The sequence below is a fragment of the Patiria miniata genome, unplaced genomic scaffold, assembly GCF_015706575.1.
Source record: "Patiria miniata isolate m_02_andy unplaced genomic scaffold, ASM1570657v1 HiC_scaffold_20, whole genome shotgun sequence".
Taxonomy (NCBI): Eukaryota; Metazoa; Echinodermata; class Asteroidea; order Valvatida; family Asterinidae; genus Patiria; species Patiria miniata.
The window spans coordinates 28,318,244-28,336,975 of record NW_024037059.1 but is presented as its reverse complement, the minus strand read 5'-3'; the positions used below and the strand labels follow the sequence as shown (position 1 = coordinate 28,336,975).

The following is an 18,732-nucleotide window of genomic DNA, read 5'->3' as shown; positions in this document are numbered from 1 at the left end:
AAAGTCAATACTTTAAAGGCCTATTTTTCTCAGTAGTTTCTCTTTTGGACATGTCAATTAATGTGAAATTTAAACAGCCATAACGTGTCAGAGGGGTGTTTTCACAAAACATGAAGTAAATGTTGAACAAAGTCGTTGTAAATTTGTGATTTTTTGACTTGATTTGAATTTTTGGCTGAAAGATATTAATGAAATTGGAATAAATATCTGCTGGCCGGTTGTTAACTGGTGGCCAGGTCCTTAGCTTGTTTTAAATGTACTTGTTTAAAAACTAGATTGAGATTAGGCCTATCTTACAAAAGGAAAAGAAAATTGAAAAGTTCTAAAACTGAACGAAATAAAGTCTTATTTAAAAAATATTTCCACAAGCACAAATTAAAATGTACATTCACACAATGTATTCTATGAGGACTACTATTAAAACAAAAAAGTTCTTTTTTTCAATAATGTCGAATTGTTTGCCCAAATTTTTGTGATTGTCTAAGTAGTTCAGTTGCATATGTTGACAACACATTTGTCGTGATTGAAAAATAACGATAAGTGAAACTATTTTCCAACAAGCGCAAATTACAAAAAGACATTTGTTTAGAACTAAGCATTCTATACGGAATACCTCATGCCTCAGCAATCTTTTTTATTATATTTTAAAATTGTTTTTCATCTTCTAAAATTGTTTGCCCAAAATGTACGATTGCCTTAAATTGTTCAGTTGCATATTCACAGTACTGTCTACATGATACCTTGCTTTTTTAGGGATTAATTTACAATAAAAGAAAAGAAATTACTATGTGTACTTATTTTTTGACGAGCAGTCAGTGTTTTTGTTGACACTTAAAAGTGCAGCTGTGGTGCAGGTCGTTTGCAAATTACACGATCGAGACCCCCACATGGTACATCATTCCAACCAGACTCCCCCGCTGCTACTGCACAATCTTCTCCTTTCCCGCCATTATTAGGTTCACCAGTCTCCTCCCTCCAGTTTCTGTACTCCACATCAGTAGTGCCATCTTGACACACCCATGTACCTGACACACACAGAGAATATAAATGTCTGGTTTTATTTGGTTAAAATTTTACTATGGAACTTGAAGAGATGAGAACCATGTTTGTTTGAAGTTTGAAATGTTAATAATGACATTTTTTTGCCTTAAGGGAGAGACAAAAAGTGGTTCCTATGAATATCTTCCAAAATAGAATTCCTTGATTGTTAAAGCAGTATAAGTTAACAAACCTTCAATTTGCTGATAAGTGCAGTCGATCCAAAAGTGGCGGATCAGGTTCTTCAGAAGGAAGTCAGTTTCCTCCTGAGACTGTGGCATGACCAAGACACTTCCCATCTTGATGCACTCCTGTTTTGCCTCAGCCCATGGTAGTTTCCCGCTGAGTTTCTTGTAGCATTTGTCACCCCACTGGATCCAGGCAGGAGGACACGCCCCTCTAATGGAGGCCCCACACCCCTCATTACCCCCAGTGCATCTGATCATAAGACAAAGGCTTATGACGCCAACGACGAGACGTTTAGGCAACATCTTTTTCAGATGTTACCAGACTGGTGCCTTGTGGTAAAATGCGCATTGTGTTCTCCTTTCTCAGATGTCATTCTGCAGTGCTACAATGGAAGCTGTATGGCAGTTAATTTTAAAGTGTTCACATTATTAGTGTTGCGCCAGTGGATGCAAAAAGAATTCACACTTCATTTATTTCTGTTGAAATTAATCAATAAACTGCGCTGCGAATTTCATTCTGCCCGCAGAACTTTATTGATACAAAATTCACTATGTTTATGGACATTGAAAGAGGTTGGTTACTATGACAACGGAAAACAGAAGTCTTTGTCAGAGCTTTCTAAGGTAGGACATTGCAAGTCAATATCATTGCATCTCGCATAACATTTGGTTGGTAATATCTGGTTGTTCAGAACGTGATCATGATACTTATATAAACCTTGGCCTCCTTTTTTGATAATTCAATGACAATAAATATCCTGTCCCTTCTCAATGCCAATGCTATTTATGCTAACAAATAAAACGTATCTGTTTTAGCACCCCGCGCGTGAGGCACATTCTGTAGACATGACCAGAAGGATGTTTCACAAAACATGAAGTAAATTGTAGAACAAGATTGTTAGAATTTAGTGAATTTGTTGACTTGTTTTGAATTTTTGACCAAAAAGGTATTTATGAAATGGGAATAAATATCTGCTTGGATGGTTTCAAACAAGTACGTTCAAAATTGGTGACCAGGTCCCTAGCTGGTATTGAACTTACTTGGTTAAAAACGGCCAAGCACATATTTATTCCCTTAGTAGCTATATCAGTGAATGCATTGGGTTCATATTACCAAGTTAACACTGTAACAGAACTGATGTTATTTAACATTAAAATGAGAAAAAGACTTGAACGAAGGTGAAATTGAAAGAATCAGACAAAATATTCTGAGAAAGGTGCTCCATAAGCAAAGATATAACAAATGACTAAGTCTTGACTAAATACTGCAGCATCAGATTTTCATTTATTTCATGCCATCGAATAGTTACAGATCAAATTGAGATAAAAGGAAACGAAAATTGAAAAGTTCTGTATCTAAATTGAAATAAACATATAATTAAACTATTTTCCACAAGTACAAATGTTAAAAAAGATACATTCATACATGCATTCTGTGAGGACTACCAACACATCAATTTTCATCATTTAAAAACATTGTTTAATCATGTCAAATTGTATGCCCATTTTTATAATTGCCCAAGTGGTTCAATGGCATATATTCGTTTGCTCTGAAAAATTGCGGAGCAACAAGTGAAACTGTTTTCCAAATAGCACACATTGAAAAGATACATGCTTAGGACTAAGTATCCTCTGAAGAGTACCAAATTCATTAACAATTGTTTGATTATTACATTTTAAAATTGTTATTCGAATTTCTAAAAGTGTTTGCCCAAAGTTTGCAAATGTACAAATTGTTCAATTGCATATTCACAGTTCTGTCTATAGGATGCCTTGCTTTTCTGAGGGATGTAATTTTCAATAAAAGAAAATGAATTGTTATGTTTTTTATGACAAGTCGGTTGTTTGTTGTCACTTAGAAGTGCAGTTGTGGTGCAGGTCGTTGGCAGATAGTGGGAACGTGATTCTCACATGGTACATCATTCCAATCACCAGCAGGACTCAATACTGCACAATCTTCCTTTCCCCAGCTATTACTAGGTTCACCCTCCTTCCAGTTTCTGTACTCCACATAAGTGGTGCCATCTTGACACATCCATGAACCTAACACACACAGACATATATAATGTCAGGTTTTATTTGGCTTGAATTTGACTGTGAAGCTTTAAGATTCATGTATGTTTGACGTTTGAAACTTTTAATAATGAAATTACTTTGCTTTCCAAAATGAAAGCAACATTGTTTCCTCTAAACAATTTGGAAATGGAAGTCAGTCAATATTTTAGCAATATAAGTTGACAAACCTTCAACGTGAAGATCATTACAGTTGATCCAAAACCGGCTGTACATGTTGTTCTGAAGAAACTCAGTTTCCTCCTGAGACTGTGGCATGACCAAGACACTTCCCATCTTGATGCACTCCTGTTTTGCCTCAGCCCATGGTAGTTTCTCGCTGAGTTTCTTGTAGCATGTGTCACCCCACTGGCTCCAAGCAGGAGGACACGCCCCTCTAATGGAGGCCCCACACCTCTCATTACCACCAGTACATCTGATCATAAGACAAAGGCTTATCAAGCCAAAGATGAGACGTTCAGACATCTTTTTCAGATGTTACCGGAATGGTAACGAGTGGTGAAATGAAGGGTGTTATTGTCATCTATCCTATATGGTAGTTTAGCTCGCTTGACGTGCCTTCAATTTATTCTGCCCCAATGCACACAAAGAGAATATTTCAATTGGACACATTGGCTAGCCTTTCCTATGTGAATTTGAAACACGTATCCGATTCTTATTTACTGGAATTGCCAAGGTTACCATAATTTCATTTCTATACAGACCACATAAAGTAAAGATTAGTGGCTTTTTAGAAAGTGAAGGCTGAATATTGATTCATGGAATCTTTTTTGTTGCTCCATGAATGGAGAAGTAGGGCATATGGTTTGAATATACATGTACAAGGTTTATGTACTGCATTTTACAGGCTCAACAGAAAATTCCAAATTTATCATTGGTTTCTCTAACCAAAAAAAATCGTATGCTGAATATCTGATTGATATGTTGTGAAGTTATACAGCTCCTGTCAGTTCCTGTATACCCTCATGATACAAACAATATCACATAGAAGGCCTCGCCAGTTCTCATACCACCGACATACTACCAATAGTTAGATCTACAGTACAAGCATTTGTCCATCAACAATTCAACACAAATAAACAGCCTCCCTCGGTCATCAATGCCAAAAATCTGGAGATGTATTTTAATCCAAAGTTTAGGCCAAAACTCATGGACGACGCACAACTCTTCATGAAGCATTGTACCAATGCAAGAGATTCATCTCCGACTTTTTTTTACCAAAACAAAAAATAAAATAAAACATTGAACAAAGAGAAAAATAATTGCAGAAATTATTTTAACAAAATGATGCTGTGCATTCAAAGTATTTAGATGTTTAGCCTATATATACAAGTGATCAACTCCACCAAATAGTGAAACAGAAGGTTAAATAAGAGCAGTAATTTCTCTATACTACAGAATTATCTGTCTGAGAATCTTTAGGTACCATTCTTCCATGTTAAATTGCAAAAGTGAAATTGCTCATTTATAGCAACACTAAAAGATCAAGTATGTTCACACTGTCATTCTTCTTCCTATTGGGAATTATTTTCCTGTTTGAGCTACTACTTTGTCATTTTTCACTAGGCTGTAGCTAATAGAGGTCTTTTGAGATGTAATATTTAGATTTGTTTCAAGAGTGTGTCCTTCAGGCTTTTCAAATGACTGCATGGCAGAATATGGTATTATGGATGTGTTCAAACTGACTCACAAACGTCTTGCAAGATAACTGAATCGTTTTTGTCTTCGTGATTATTGCTGATTGTAGAACAACAATGAAAGTCGGATTGAGAGTGTCTCTGTTTTTGGGTGATGGTTTTCCACTGTAAGTTTCAAAGGTGTAGTTGGGTGCAGGCTTCGTGCACACTGCGGATTGTTCCCGTTTGCAGGGGAAGTCATTCCATTGGCCTGTGGTCGTCCAGACGACGGCACAATCCTCTCCAGCGTTGCTGTATGCCTTGGCATTATCTGGTTGACCAAGTTCCCAGTTCCTAGAGGTTATGCTCTGACCATTCTGACACTTCCATGAACCTATAAAAGTATTGTAGAATATAAACTTTGTGTGAAATGCATCGACAGAATATGAACTCTTTCAACTTTTTCCAATGTCTCAAAGTTCTGGTGTCTATACTTGTAGTAGGTGGAAAAGGAGGGATCTCTACCGAATTTACTTTGTACGTACCTACCCTTTGAAGATCATTGCAGTCAATCCAAAACCGAGGACTAAACCGGCTCTGAAGAAACTCAGTTTCCTCCTGAGACTGTGGCATGACCAAGACACTTCCCATCTTGATGCACTCCTGTTTTGCCTCAGCCCATGGCAGTTTTCCGCTGAGTTTCTTGTAGCATTTGTCACCCCACTGGCTCCAAGCAGGAGGACACGCCCCTCTAATGGAGGCTCCACACCTCTCATTACCACCAGTGCATCTGATCATAAGACAAAGGCTTATCAAGCCAACGATGAGCCGTTTAGGCAACATCTTTATCAGATGTTACCAGACTGGTTCCCAGCGGTGAAATGACGATTCTTTTCTCTTTTAACCAATCCGTAATTTCAGTAGTGAGCTTGACGATGCTGTAAATATTTTCTTTTCATTAACTAGTCCCCTTATTTATTCTGCCCCAACGGACGCAAAAGGAAATTTCTAATTGGACATATTTGCAAGACTCTGCTTTGTGAGTTTGAAGCCATATAACTCATGTATATTTACCTCTGTTGCCATGATTACCAGAAGGAGACGTACACATCCCCATTGTAGGCCAAAAACTAATAACTGATGTGCAACTCCTTCCAAAGCAGCGTTGGTAAGATATTGCATCTCAGACCTGATCAGTCAAAGTAGCCGATAGCTTTTCTAGTTTTATATGTGAGTCATTCTGGCAAAATGAGACGGAACTGGCCACATGCCTTAGTGGAAAAAATGCAAAAATCAAATGTGAATGAACTTTGTTTGTGCACCTTTATTGATATTTGTAATCTTTGATATGTGAACAACACGTAATTTAGAGAAATAACATAACAATCGTGGAATAAAAGTTAAAAAACAAACAAACAATTGGTATCTTTCCTTTTCACGAATACAAAAGTCTATACTTTAAAGGCCTATTTTTCTCAGTAGTTTCTCTTTTTGACCTGTCGATTAATGTGAAATTTAAACAGCCATAACGTGTCAGAGGGGTGTTTTCACAAAACATGAAGTAAATGTTGAACAAAATCGTTAGAAATTTGTGATTGTTTGACTTGATTTGAATTTTTGACTGAAAGATATTAATAAAATGGGAATAAAAATATCTGCTGGACGGTTGTAAACTGGTGGCCAGGTCCTTAGCTTGTTTTAAACGTACTTGTTTAAAACTAGATTGAGATTAGGCCTATCTTACAAACGGAAAAGAAAATTGAAAAGTTCTAAAGCTGAACGAAATAAAGTTGTAATTAAAAATATTTCCGCACGCACAAATTAGAATAGATACATTCACACAATGTATTCTATGAGGACTACTATTAAAACCAAAAATTTTTTTTTTTTTATTATGTCGAATTGTTTGCCCAAATTTTGTGATTGTCTAAGTGGTTCAGTTGCATTGGTTGACAACACATTTTTCGTGAATGAAAAATACAGATAAGTGAAACTATTTTCCAACAAGCGCAAATTACAAAAAGACATTAGTTTAGAACTAAGTATTCTATACAGAGTACCTCATGCCTCAGCAATCTTTTTACCCCTCGGCCGAGAGGCTCGAGGGGTATTGTCATCGCCTAGGGCGTCCGTCCGTCCGTGCGTCCGGACGTCCGGATGATAACTTGAGTTAGAAATGTCGTTTGGGGTTGTAACTTCGGTAGGGGGTTCCCCTTGGGAGTAGGCAAGTTGGGATTGGTTTTGAGGTCAAAAGGTCAAAGGTCAAGGTCACCGTGGTGAGTTAAAGGTAAATGGTTTCCGGATGATAACTTGAGTTAGAAATGATATTTTGGTGTCTAACTTAAGTAGAGGGTTGCCCTTGGGAGTAGGCAAGTTGGGATTGGTTTTGGGGTCAAAAGGTAAAAGGTCAAGGTCACCATGGTGAGTTAAAGGTAAATGGTTTCTGGATGATAACTTGAGTTAGAAATGAGATTTTGGTGTCTAACTTTGGTAGAGGGTTACCCTTGGGAGTAGGCAAGTTGGGATTGGTTTTGAGGTCAAAAGGTCAAAGGTCAAGGTCAACGTGGTGAGTTAAAGGTAAATGGTTTCCGGATGATAACTTGAGTTAGAAATGAGATTTTGGTGTCTAACTTTGGTAGAGGGTTGCCCTTGAGAGTAGGCAAGTTGGGATTGGTTTTGGGGTCAAAAGGTCAAAGGTCAAGGTCAGCATGGTGAGTTAAAGGTAAATGGTTTCCGGATGATAACTTGAGTTAGAAATGAGATTTTGGTGTCTAACTTTGGTAGTGGGTTGCCCTTGGGAGTAGGCAAGTTGGGATTGGTTTGGGGGTCAAAAGGTCAAAGGTCAAGGTCACCTTGGTGAGTTAAATGTAAATGGTTTCCGGATGATAACCTTAGTAAGAAATGAGATTTTGGTGTTTGACTTAGGTAGGGGGTTGCCTTTGGGTACAGGCAAGCTGGGATTGGTTTTTGGGGTCAAAAGGTCAAAGGTCAAGGTCACCGTGGTGAGTTAAATGTAAATGGTTCCGAATGATAACTTGAGTTAGAAATGAAATTTTGGTGTCTAATTCGGTAGGGGTTTTTCCATCGGTACAGACATGTTTGAACTGGTTCTGGGGTCAAAGGTGAAGGTCACCATGTTGAGTTAAAGATTAATGGTTTCCGGATGATAACTTGACTCTGGCTGAGGGGTTTCAACAGCAACGCTGTTATTTTTTATTATTATATTTTAAAATTGTTTTTCATCTTCTAAAATTATTTGCCCAAAATGTACGATTGCCTTAAATTGTTCAGTTGCATATTCACAGTACTGTCTACATGATACCTTGCTTTTTTGAGGGTATAATTTACAATAAAAGAAAAGAAATTACTATGTGTACTTATTTTTTGATGAGCAGTCAGTGTTTTTGTTGACACTTAAAAGTGCAGCTGTGGTGCTGGTCGTTGGCAGATAACAGGAGAGAGATCGTCACATGGAACGTCATTCCAACCAGATTCTCCCGCTGCTGCACAATCTTCTCTTCCTCCGCTATTACTCGGTTCACCATCCTTCCAGTTTCTGTACTCTACATCAGTAGTGCCATCTTGACACACCCATGTACCTGACACAAAGAGAATATTAATGTCTGTTTTTTATTTGGTTAGATGTTTACAATGAAGCCTTAAAAATGAGAACCATGATTGTTTGAAGTTTGAAATGTTAATAATGATTTTTTTCCTTTCCAAAAGGAGAGAAGAATTGTTTGCTATGAAAATCTTGGAAAATAGAATTCATTTGTTGTTAAAACAATAGAAGTTGACAAACCTTCAACTTGAAGATCACTGCAGTCGATCCAAAAGTAGTAGATCATGTTCTTCACAAGGTACTCAGTTTCCTCCTGAGACTGTGGCATGACCAAGACACTTCCCATCTTGATGCACTCCTGGTTTGCCTCAGCCCATGGTAGATTTTCGCTGAGTTGCTTGTAACATTTGTCACCCCACTGGCTCCAAGCAGGAGGACACGCCCCTCTAATGGAGGCCCCACACCTCTCATTACCACCAGTGCATCTGATCATAAGACAAAGGCTTATCAAGCCAATGACGAGACGTTTAGGCAACATCTTTTTTCAGATGTTACCAGACTGGTGCCTGGATGTGAAATGCGCATTGCGTACCCCCTTCTCATCAGATGTCTTTCTGCAGTGCTGCATTGGAAGATGTATGGCAGTTAATTTTAAAGTGTTCACATTATTAATGTTGCGCCAGTGGATACAATAAGAATTCACACTTCATATATTTCTGGTGAAATTAATCGATAAACTGCGCTGCGAATTTCATTCTGCCTGCAGAACTCCATTGATACAAAATTCTAAGGTGGGACATTGCAAGTCAATTTAATTGCATCTCGCATAATATTTGGTTGGTAATATCTGGTTGTTGAGAACGTGATCATGATACTGATAAACTTGGCCTACTTTTTGGATAAATCAATGACAATAAATATCCTGTCCCTTCTCAATGACAGTGCTGTTAATCCAAAAATGATTATATTGTATCTGTTTTTAGCAACACGCGTGCGAGGCACATACTATAACATGGCCAGAGGGTTTTTTTCCCAACAAAACATGAAGTAAATTGTTGAACAAAATCGTTGGAAATTTGTAAATGTTTGACTTGTTTTGAATTTTTTTGACTGAAAGGTATTTACGAAATGGGAATTAATATTTGCTTGGCCGGTTTTAAAGAAGTACGTTCAAACCGGTAACAAGTTCCCTATCTGGTTATAACATATGTGCTTAAAAACGGCTAAGCACATATGTATTCCTATAGTAGCAATGTCAATTTATAATGCATTGGGTTCATATTACCAAGTTAACACTGTAACAGAACTGATGTTATTTAAAATGAAAATGTGCAAAAGACTTGAAAGAAGGTGAAATTGAAAGAATTAGAGAAAACATTCTGAGAAAAATGCTCCATAACCAAAGATATAACAAATAACTAAGTCTTGACTAAATACTGCAGCTTCATATTTTCATTTATTACATGCCATCCAATTGTAGCCTAATTACATTACCAAAGGAGACTATTCTTAGAACAGGAAACGAAAATTGAAAAGTTCTGTAACTAAATAAAATAAACATATAATTAAAATATTTTCCACCATTACAAATAAAAAAAAAAATACATTCATACATGTATTCTGTGACGACCACCACCATATATATTTTTATCTTTTTAAAACATTGTTTTTCATCATCTCAAATTGTATGCCCAAATTTTGTAATTGTCCAAGTGGTTCAATTGCATACATTTGTTCTCTGTGAAAAATTGCAGAGCAAAAAGTGAAAGTATTTTCCAAATAGCACACATTGAAAAGATACATGCTTAGCACTAAGTATCCTCTGAAGAGTACCACATGCATTAACAATTGTTTGATTATTACATTTGTAAATTGTTATTCATTTGCTGAAAGTGTTTGCCCAAAGTTTGCGAGTGTCCAAATTGACTTTGTTCAATTGCATATTCACAGTACTGTCTATAGGATGCCTTGCTTTTCTGGGGGATGTAATTTACAATAAAAGAAAATGAATTATGTTTTTATGACAAGTCGGTTGTTTGTTGTCACTTAAAAGTGCAGTTGTGGTGCTGGTCGTTGGCAGATAACAGGAGAGAGATCCTCACATTGAACATCATTCCAACCAGATTTTCCCGCTGCTGCACAATCTTCTCTTCCCCCGCCATTATTAGGTTCACCCTCCTTCCAGTTTCTGTACTCCACATCAGTAGTGCCATCTTGACACACCCATGTACCTGACACACACAGATAATATGTAATGTCAGGTTTTATTGGGCTTGAATTTCACTGTAAAGCTTTAAGAATTGAGAATCATACGTTTGACGTTTGAAACTTTTAATAATGAAATTACTTGCTTTCCAAAATGAAAGCAACATTGTTTCCTCTAAACAATTTGGAAATGGAAGTCAGTCAATGTTTTAGCAATATAAGTTGACAAACCTTCAACGTGAAGATCACTACAGTTGATCCAAAACCGGCTGTGCATGTTGTTCTGAAGAAACTCAGTTTCCTCCTGAGACTGTGGCATGACCAAGACACTTCCCATCTTGATGCACTCCTGTTTTGCCTCAGCCCATGGTAGTTTCCCGCTGAGTTTCTTGTAGCATGTGTCACCCCACTGGCTCCAAGCAGGAGGACACGCCCCTCTAATGGAGGCCCCACACCTCTCATTACCACGAGTGCATCGGATCATAAGACAAAGGCTTATCAAGCCAACGATAAGATGTTTTGGCAACATCATTTTCAGATGTTACCAGACTGGTTCCCAGTGGTGAAATGAAGGGCGATTTTGTCATCAATCCTTTATTGTAGTAGTGCGCTTGACGATGCCGTAAATTTATTCTGCCCCAATTGACACAAAGAGAATTTTTCAATTGGATATGTTAGCAAGCCTTTGCTGTGTGCTTTATAACACATTTCTGATGCTTGTTTACTTGAATTGCCATGGTTACCACGATTTCTATGACTACAAGCATCGGTCCATAAAATCTGTTGTATTTATTTATTCATACATTTATTTCAATATTGCTGAAAATACCAAACACAAAATGAGTCGATGAATAAATATAATAAATTAATCAACAAGTAATGTAAACAATTCAAAAATGACTTCACGGATGAAAGCTTATGCTCATGGTTGGAATATACAAGGTACCGGTTCTGCATTGAGAAGATTCATCAGAAAATGCCAAATTTGTTTTTGGATTCTACCAAAAAACATCATAAAGGTGTCCATGCATTCACAGTGCTATACACAAATAGAAATATGGGTAGTTAGCGGCTCAAGTCAACCTTATTTCCAGGAACATACTTTGAAATCTAGAATAATGTCTGATGAAAGTTATTTTTTTCCCTAGTTTTGTTTTGAGTTTTGGACCGAAATAAACTTGTAGTCCCGATTTTGCCTTGGAACCTTGCAGAACCCAACAAGTTTTGAACTATCACAATTCCTGTCAAATCAAGTCAGATAGCCCTAATGAATATTGCCCTTTTTTGGAGTGGAGAAGTTAATAATTTTTGCCAGTCAGCTTCCTTAACAATCAAATGCTACATTTACATTTTGAAAGCAAAAATCTGTGTGGCCAATTGATACATTGGCTCGTAGTGCCCAGGCAACAATGTAAATTGAAAGTGGGGAACTAAAATGAAAATGTGAAATCTCTGAAATTGAAAGAAAGATAAATAAATAGTAAAATACGAGTTAATTCCACATCAAAATTATTCTATATTCACAAGTTTTCTATAAGGACTACCATCAACGTAGCTATTTTTTAAAAACAAATTGTTGCCAAACATTTTACAGTGGTTCAGACTGTACAATTTTTACATTCTACATGTTACGTTTAATATTTATTTATTTAAATAAATAACTGACTTTGTAAGTTTTAGTTTTTGATTAGAAATCAAAATTTTTATTGCCAGTTTAAAGAGACCATGAGATGAATTTTACACGGGAACATGTTCGTGCAACTTTTTACATCTTAGAAATGCATGAAAACTGTTTGACATTCTTATATTGTTATTTTATTGTAAAGGATCCTTCTTAAACATTAGGCACTATTTTTGTAATGTCATTTCAGGAAGACACTGTTCAGTTTAGGGGTTTTCTGTTCAGATTGTGACCCAAACATTTTTGCGTACCGAAATATTTGTGCAAAAGTTTGCTCATTGGCTTACTGTCTTGAACTGAAATAGCCGACGAATCACCAAAGAAAAGAACATTTAGGACCGCAACATGTCCACAATTCTGGTAACGTTTGGTAGCTGAAATAGCTATAAAATGGAGGTTTCTGCCTGAAATGACATCAAACTTTTGCTTATGAATATGTAAATTTCCATTAGCATAAAAACAAAAAAGGGACCAAAATAAGGTTAAGTGGGACACAAAGGTGCATTTTCAAGGATTGCATTAAAAACATTACATTGCATGGGCCCTTTATAGGTGCAGCTGTGGTGCAGGTCGTTTGCAGATAGTGGGAACATGAGTCTCACATGGTACGTCATTCCAACTAGCCTCTTTTGCTACTGCACAATCTTCTCCTCCCCCGAAATTATTAGGTTCAGCAGGCTCCACCCTCCAGTTTCTGTACTCCACATCAGTAGTGCCATCTTGACACACCCATGTACCTAACACACAACAGTGAATGCTAATGAGGGTTTTATTTGGATTGAATTTTACTTTGAGCTTAAAGAATTGAGAAGCATGTATGTTTTGAAGTTTGAAATGTTGATAATAAAATTACTTTCCCTTCCAAAAAGGAAAGAAAGATTGTGAACAACTTGGAAATAGAATTCAGTCAAAGTTTAAGAAATATAAGTTGACAAACCTTCAACTTGAAGATCGTTGCAGTTTATCCAAAACTTGTGGATCAGGTTCTTCAGAAGGAAGTCAGTTTCCCCCTGAGACTGTGGCATGACCAAGACACTTCCCATCTGGATGCACTCCTGTTTTGCCTCAAGCCATGGTAGATCTTCGCTGCCTTGTTTGTAGCATTTGTCACCCCACTGGATCCAAGCAGGAGGACACGCCCCTCTAATGGAGGCCTCACACCTCTCATTACCACCAGTGCATCTGATCATAAGACAAAGGCTTATCAAGCCAATGATGAGTTGTTTAGGCAACATCTTTTTCAGGAGTTACCAGACTGGTGCCTGGATGTGAAATGCGCATTGCGTACCCCCTTCTCATCAGATGTCTTTCTGCAGTGCTGCATTGGAAGATGTATGGCAGTTAATTTTAAAGTGTTCACATTATTAATGTTGCGCCAGTGGATACAATAAGAATTCACACTTCATGTATTTCTAGTGAAATTAATCGATCAACTGCGCTGCGAATTTCATTCTGCCCGCAAAACTCCATTGATACAAAATTCACTATGTTCATGGACATTGAAAGGGGGTTGGTTACTATGACAGCGGAAAACAGAAGTCTTTGTCAGAGCTTACTAAACTAAGGTGGGACATTGCAAGTCAATTTAATTGCACCTCGTGATCATGATCACAACGTGATCATGATACTTATAACCTTGGCCTCCTTTTTGGATATATCAATGACAATAAAAATTTGTTTTAGCACCACGCGCGTGAGGCACATACTATAGACATGACAAGAGGGATGTTTCACAAAACATGAAGTAAATTGTAGAACAAGATTGTTGGAAATTTGCCTATAATTTTTTGACCAAAAGGTATTTATGAAATGGGAATAAATATCTGCTTGGATGGTTTCAAACAAGTACGTTCAAAATTGGTGACCAGGTCCCTAGCTGGTATTGAACGTACTTGCTTAAAAACGGCCAAGCACGTATTTATTCCCTTAGTAGCTATATCAGTGAATGCATTGGGTTCATATTACCAAGTAAACACTGTAACAGAACTGATGTGGTTATAATGAAAGTGAGAAAAAGACAAGAAAAAAATGTGTGAAATTGAAAGAATCAGACAAACAATTCAGAAAAAGGTACTTGACAAGCAAAGATATAACATAAGACTCAATATATAACTTCACTAAATACTGCAGCATCAGCTTTTCATTTATTTCATGTCATCGAATTGTTACATTTCAAATTGAGATTATCTTACAAAAGGAAACGAAAACTGAACAGTTCTGAAACTGAAAGAAATAAACATGTTATTAAAAATATTTTCCACGCGCTCAAATGAACAAAGATTCATTCATACATGTATTCTGTGAGGACTACGAATAGGATTGAAAACAAAAGTGCATTGTTTTTTTCATCATCTCAAACTGTGCACTCAAATTTTGTGATTGTCCAAGTGGTTAAATTGGATATATTCACAATATGTTCACAGTGAAATAAAAATACAGAAAATTAAGTGAAACTATTTTCCACCAAGCACAAATTAAAAATTATATATGTTTAGAACTAAGCATTCTATAAGGAGTACCTCATGCATCAACAATCTTTTTATTATTCTATTTTAAAATTGTTTTTTTTTTTATCTTCCAAAATTGTTTGCCCAAAATTTGTGATTGTCTAAGTGGTTCAGTTGCATATGTTGACAACACATTTTTCGTGAATGAAAAATACAGATAAGTGAAACTATTTTCCAACAAGCACAAATTACAAAAAGACATTAGTTTAGAACTAAGTATTCTATACAGAGTACCTCATGCCTCAGCAATCTTTATTATTACTATATTTTAAAATTGTTTTTCATCTTCTAAAATTGTTTGCCCAAAATGTACGATTGCCTTAAATTGATCAGTTGCATATTCACAGTACTGTCTACATGATACCTTGCTTTTTGAGGGTATAATTTACAATAAACGAAAATAAATTACTATGCGTACTTATTTTTTGATGAGCAGTCAGTGTTTTTGTTGACACTTAAAAGTGCAGCTGTGGTGCTGGTCGTTGGCAGATGACAGGAGCGAGATCGTCACATGGAACGTCATTCCAACCAGATTCTCCCGCTGCTGCACAATCTTCCTTTCCCCAGCCGTTACTAGGTTCACCATCCCTCCAGTTTCTGTACTCCACATCAGTAGTGCCGTCTTGACACACCCATGTACCTGACACACAGAGAATATTAATGTCTGGTTTTAGTTATTTGGTTAGAAGTTTACTGTGAAGCTGTAAGAAATGAGAACCATTTTTGTTTGAAGTTTGAAATCTTAACAATGTCATTTCTTTCCTTTCCAAAAAGGAGAAAAAATATGTTTCCTATGAAAATCTTGGAAAATTGAATTTATTCATTCATTAGTAGACAAACCTTCAACTTGCTGATCACTACAGTTGATCCAAAAGTAGTCGATCAGGTTCTTGAGAAGGAACTCAGTTTCCTCCTGAGACTGTGGCATGACCAAGACACTTCCCATCTTGATGCACTCCTGTTTTGCCTCAGCCCATGGTAGATTCTCGCTGAGTTGCTTGTAGCATGAGTCACCCCACTTGCTCCAAGCAGAAGGACACGCCTCTCTAATGGAGGCTCCACACCTCTCATTACCACCAGTGCATCTGATCACAAGACAAAGGCTTATCAAACCAACGATGAGACGTTTTGGCAACATCATTTCAAGATGTTACCTCACTAGTGCTCAGTGTAGATATGAAGCTACGCTCTCACTGTCAGCTACTGTTTGTACCCTATTATTGCCGGGGCTATTATGCTCATCAAGAGCTACCATCAATATTTTCTTCCAATATCAAACCTGCCCTTCAAGTTGAGTCTTTCCAATAAATGTGTCAAGCTATATATTGGCTTGACCCAACTCATCCTCAATGCATTGTATCGGCTAACAGACTTCATCAGAGATTTGTTGTTTCAGTTTATGAAGATGGACTCGCTGTTATGAAGTTTCTGCAATTGGTGATAAACGCTCCACTTCTTTTGCTGGATCGTTAATTTTTACTTTGTATCAAGTGACTGGCTGACTTACTGACTGGTAGATGACTTCAGCAGTGATCTCACTAGATTGCTTTGGGTTGTTAGTATTTCGTTGAAATTTGACACTCGCCCTTCTATTGGAGTTTTGATTGATGGCGTGCAGCTAGTCTATAGTGTGTTGTATCAGTCAAGGCATTTCATCTTAGATTTGTTGTATCAGTTAATGAAGATTGACTCACCGTTATGAAGCCTGCTTCAAACTGGGTCGCTAATGACTGCTTCTTTCTTTGTGTGTGACATGTCATTACTACGCTGAGAAGCTAATCAAGTGGTTGATCAAATTTAAAAGGTTTCAGATTTCTTGAGTGACTTCAATGCCACAGGCCAGCCAGCACAAGCGCTGTGCATGTTTAGTGTTTAAATTGTACATAGACATAACGCCAGCAATTCTAGAGTGGAAGTCACGTGATCTACACTTCAACACCTGCTTGCCAAATTTGGTGAAAAGTTGATGCTTCTTTGGCTATATTTTGTCATTTTGTGTAAGTTTGCCCACCAATACAAAATGATGGCGAAGGACATTTTCAACAACATATGTGACCATAGGCGTATTCAAGCAAATTTGCTTTCTAAACCCACCCCCCCCCCCTAAAAAAAGGAACATTTGTGGGATTTGTTAATACTTCCGGAATCAGTGCATGCAGATGCTTATTAGTTGTCTGAAGTTGCAACATTTTAATTGGTTATCCACAATTACAATGTGTTATAGTATTACAGATGTTTAAACAAGAACAGTAATTTCTCTATACCACAGAATTAGTGCACAACGAAGTTAATATAATGTTGTATTTGGTTGTGCATAAGGTATTTTTAAACATTTGTTCTGTTTGTTTGAGGTTTATGTTACAAAGTTAACACTGTAGCAGAACTGATCTGGTTTTAAAATTAAAGTGAGAAAAAGTCTTGATAAAAACAGAAATCTGTGAAATTAACGAAAACAGATACTTTACTCAGAAAAGGGTGTTGCACAATCAAAGATATATAAAAGACTCAGTATATAACTTGACTAAATACTGCAGCATCGAAATTGTTACTCGTTCATTTGGGATTATCTTACCGAAGGAAACAAAAATTGAAAAGTTCTGAAACTGAAAGAAATAAACATATAATTAATGATATTTTCCACAAGGACAAATTTAAAACGATACACTCATACAATGTTTTCTGTGAGGACTTCCAACAAGATTTTTAAAAAAATGACTTGTTTTTTTCATCATCTCAAATTGTGTGCCCAAACTTTGTAATTGTTCAAGTGGTTAAATTGCATATTTTCACAACGGTTTCTGTGAATGAAAAATACAGAAAAAAGTGAAACTATTTTCCAAAGAGCACAAATTACGGAGATACATGTATTCTATGAGAACAACATTTTTTTAAGTGTTTTTATCTTCTCACATTGTATATCCAAAATTCATGATGGTTCAAATGGTTCTATCAATCACTTGCATAGTTGCAATACTTTCTACATGATTTCATTCTTTAATTTTTGGGGAGGGGTGTTAAATTTGATTAGCAGTCAGTTGTTTGACGTTACTTAAAAGTGCAGCTGTGGTGCTGGTCGTTTGCAGATGACAGGAGAGAGATCGTCACATGACACATCATTCCAATCACCTCTATTTGTCACCACTGCACAATCTTCGCTGGTGCTGCTAGGTTCACCCTTACCCCAGTTTCTGTACTCAACATCAGTAGTGCTATCTTGACACAACCATGCACCTAACAAACACACACAGAATAGTTTTATTTGGCTTGAATTTTACTGTCAAGCTTTAAGAATTTAAAATCATGTATGTATGTTTAAACTTTTAAATGTAAATAATAAAATTTCTTTCTTTGCAATAGGAGAGAAAAATTGTTTCCTTTGAAAATCTCGGAAAATAGAATTCCTTCATTGTTTAAGCAATGTAAGTTTACAAACCTTCAACTTGAAGATCATTGCAGTTGATCCAGAACCAGTAGTACACGTTCTTCTGAAGGAAGTCAGTTTCCTCCTGAGACTGTGGCATGACCAAGACACTTCCCATCTTGATGCACTCCTGTTTTGCCTCAGCCCATGGTAGATTCTCGCTGAGTTTCTTGTAGCATTTGTCACCCCACTGGCTCCAAGCAGGAGGACACGCCCCTCTAATGGAGGCCCCACACCTCTCATTACCACCAGTGCATCTGATCATAAGACAATAGCTTATCAAGCCAACGATGAGCCGTTTAGGCAACATCTTTATCAGATGTTACCAGACTGGTTCCCAGTGGTGAAATGAAGATTCTTTTCTCTCATCAATCCGTGATTGCAGTAGTGAGCTTGACGATGCTGTAAATATTTTCTTTTCATTAACCACATGTAGTCTCC

General features: G+C 36.9%; 5 protein-coding genes and 1 pseudogene across 5 annotated transcripts; all 6 read right to left on the bottom strand.

Moving 5' to 3' along the window:
* Positions 1 to 831: 831 nt before the first annotated feature.
* Positions 832 to 1,541, bottom strand: LOC119727969 (low affinity immunoglobulin epsilon Fc receptor-like; the record flags this gene model as incomplete). The annotated part of the gene is made up of 2 exons (XM_038200051.1): positions 832 to 1,025; positions 1,232 to 1,541. Coding segments are annotated over 2 exons (504 nt in total), but the record flags the coding sequence as incomplete, so codon positions are not given.
* Positions 1,542 to 3,081: 1,540 nt separating this feature from the next.
* On the bottom strand, positions 3,082 to 3,764 carry LOC119727968 (C-type lectin domain family 4 member E-like). The gene is made up of 2 exons (XM_038200050.1): positions 3,470 to 3,764; positions 3,082 to 3,269 (listed from the first exon to the last, which is right to left on the bottom strand). Exons 1-2 carry the CDS (start codon positions 3,762 to 3,764, stop codon positions 3,082 to 3,084), a joined length of 483 nt encoding a protein of 160 aa, XP_038055978.1.
* Positions 3,765 to 8,211: 4,447 nt separating this feature from the next.
* LOC119727967 lies at positions 8,212 to 9,947 on the bottom strand (annotated as a pseudogene).
* A 576-nt stretch (positions 9,948 to 10,523) lies between these two features.
* On the bottom strand, positions 10,524 to 13,598 carry LOC119727242 (lactose-binding lectin l-2-like). Its single transcript, XM_038199106.1, has 2 exons — positions 13,301 to 13,598; positions 10,524 to 10,708 (listed from the first exon to the last, which is right to left on the bottom strand). The coding sequence occupies exons 1-2, from the start codon at positions 13,596 to 13,598 to the stop codon at positions 10,524 to 10,526; spliced, it is 483 nt and encodes a 160-aa protein (XP_038055034.1).
* A 1,706-nt stretch (positions 13,599 to 15,304) lies between these two features.
* LOC119727454 (lactose-binding lectin l-2-like) lies at positions 15,305 to 16,014 on the bottom strand. Its single transcript, XM_038199336.1, has 2 exons — positions 15,711 to 16,014; positions 15,305 to 15,510 (listed from the first exon to the last, which is right to left on the bottom strand). Exons 1-2 carry the CDS (start codon positions 16,009 to 16,011, stop codon positions 15,326 to 15,328), a joined length of 486 nt encoding a protein of 161 aa, XP_038055264.1. The 5' UTR covers positions 16,012 to 16,014; the 3' UTR covers positions 15,305 to 15,325.
* Positions 16,015 to 17,919: 1,905 nt separating this feature from the next.
* On the bottom strand, positions 17,920 to 18,726 carry LOC119727264 (C-type lectin domain family 6 member A-like). Its single transcript, XM_038199123.1, has 2 exons — positions 18,304 to 18,726; positions 17,920 to 18,101 (listed from the first exon to the last, which is right to left on the bottom strand). Exons 1-2 carry the CDS (start codon positions 18,599 to 18,601, stop codon positions 17,920 to 17,922), a joined length of 480 nt encoding a protein of 159 aa, XP_038055051.1. The 5' UTR covers positions 18,602 to 18,726.
* Between the last annotated feature and the right edge of the window lie 6 nt (positions 18,727 to 18,732).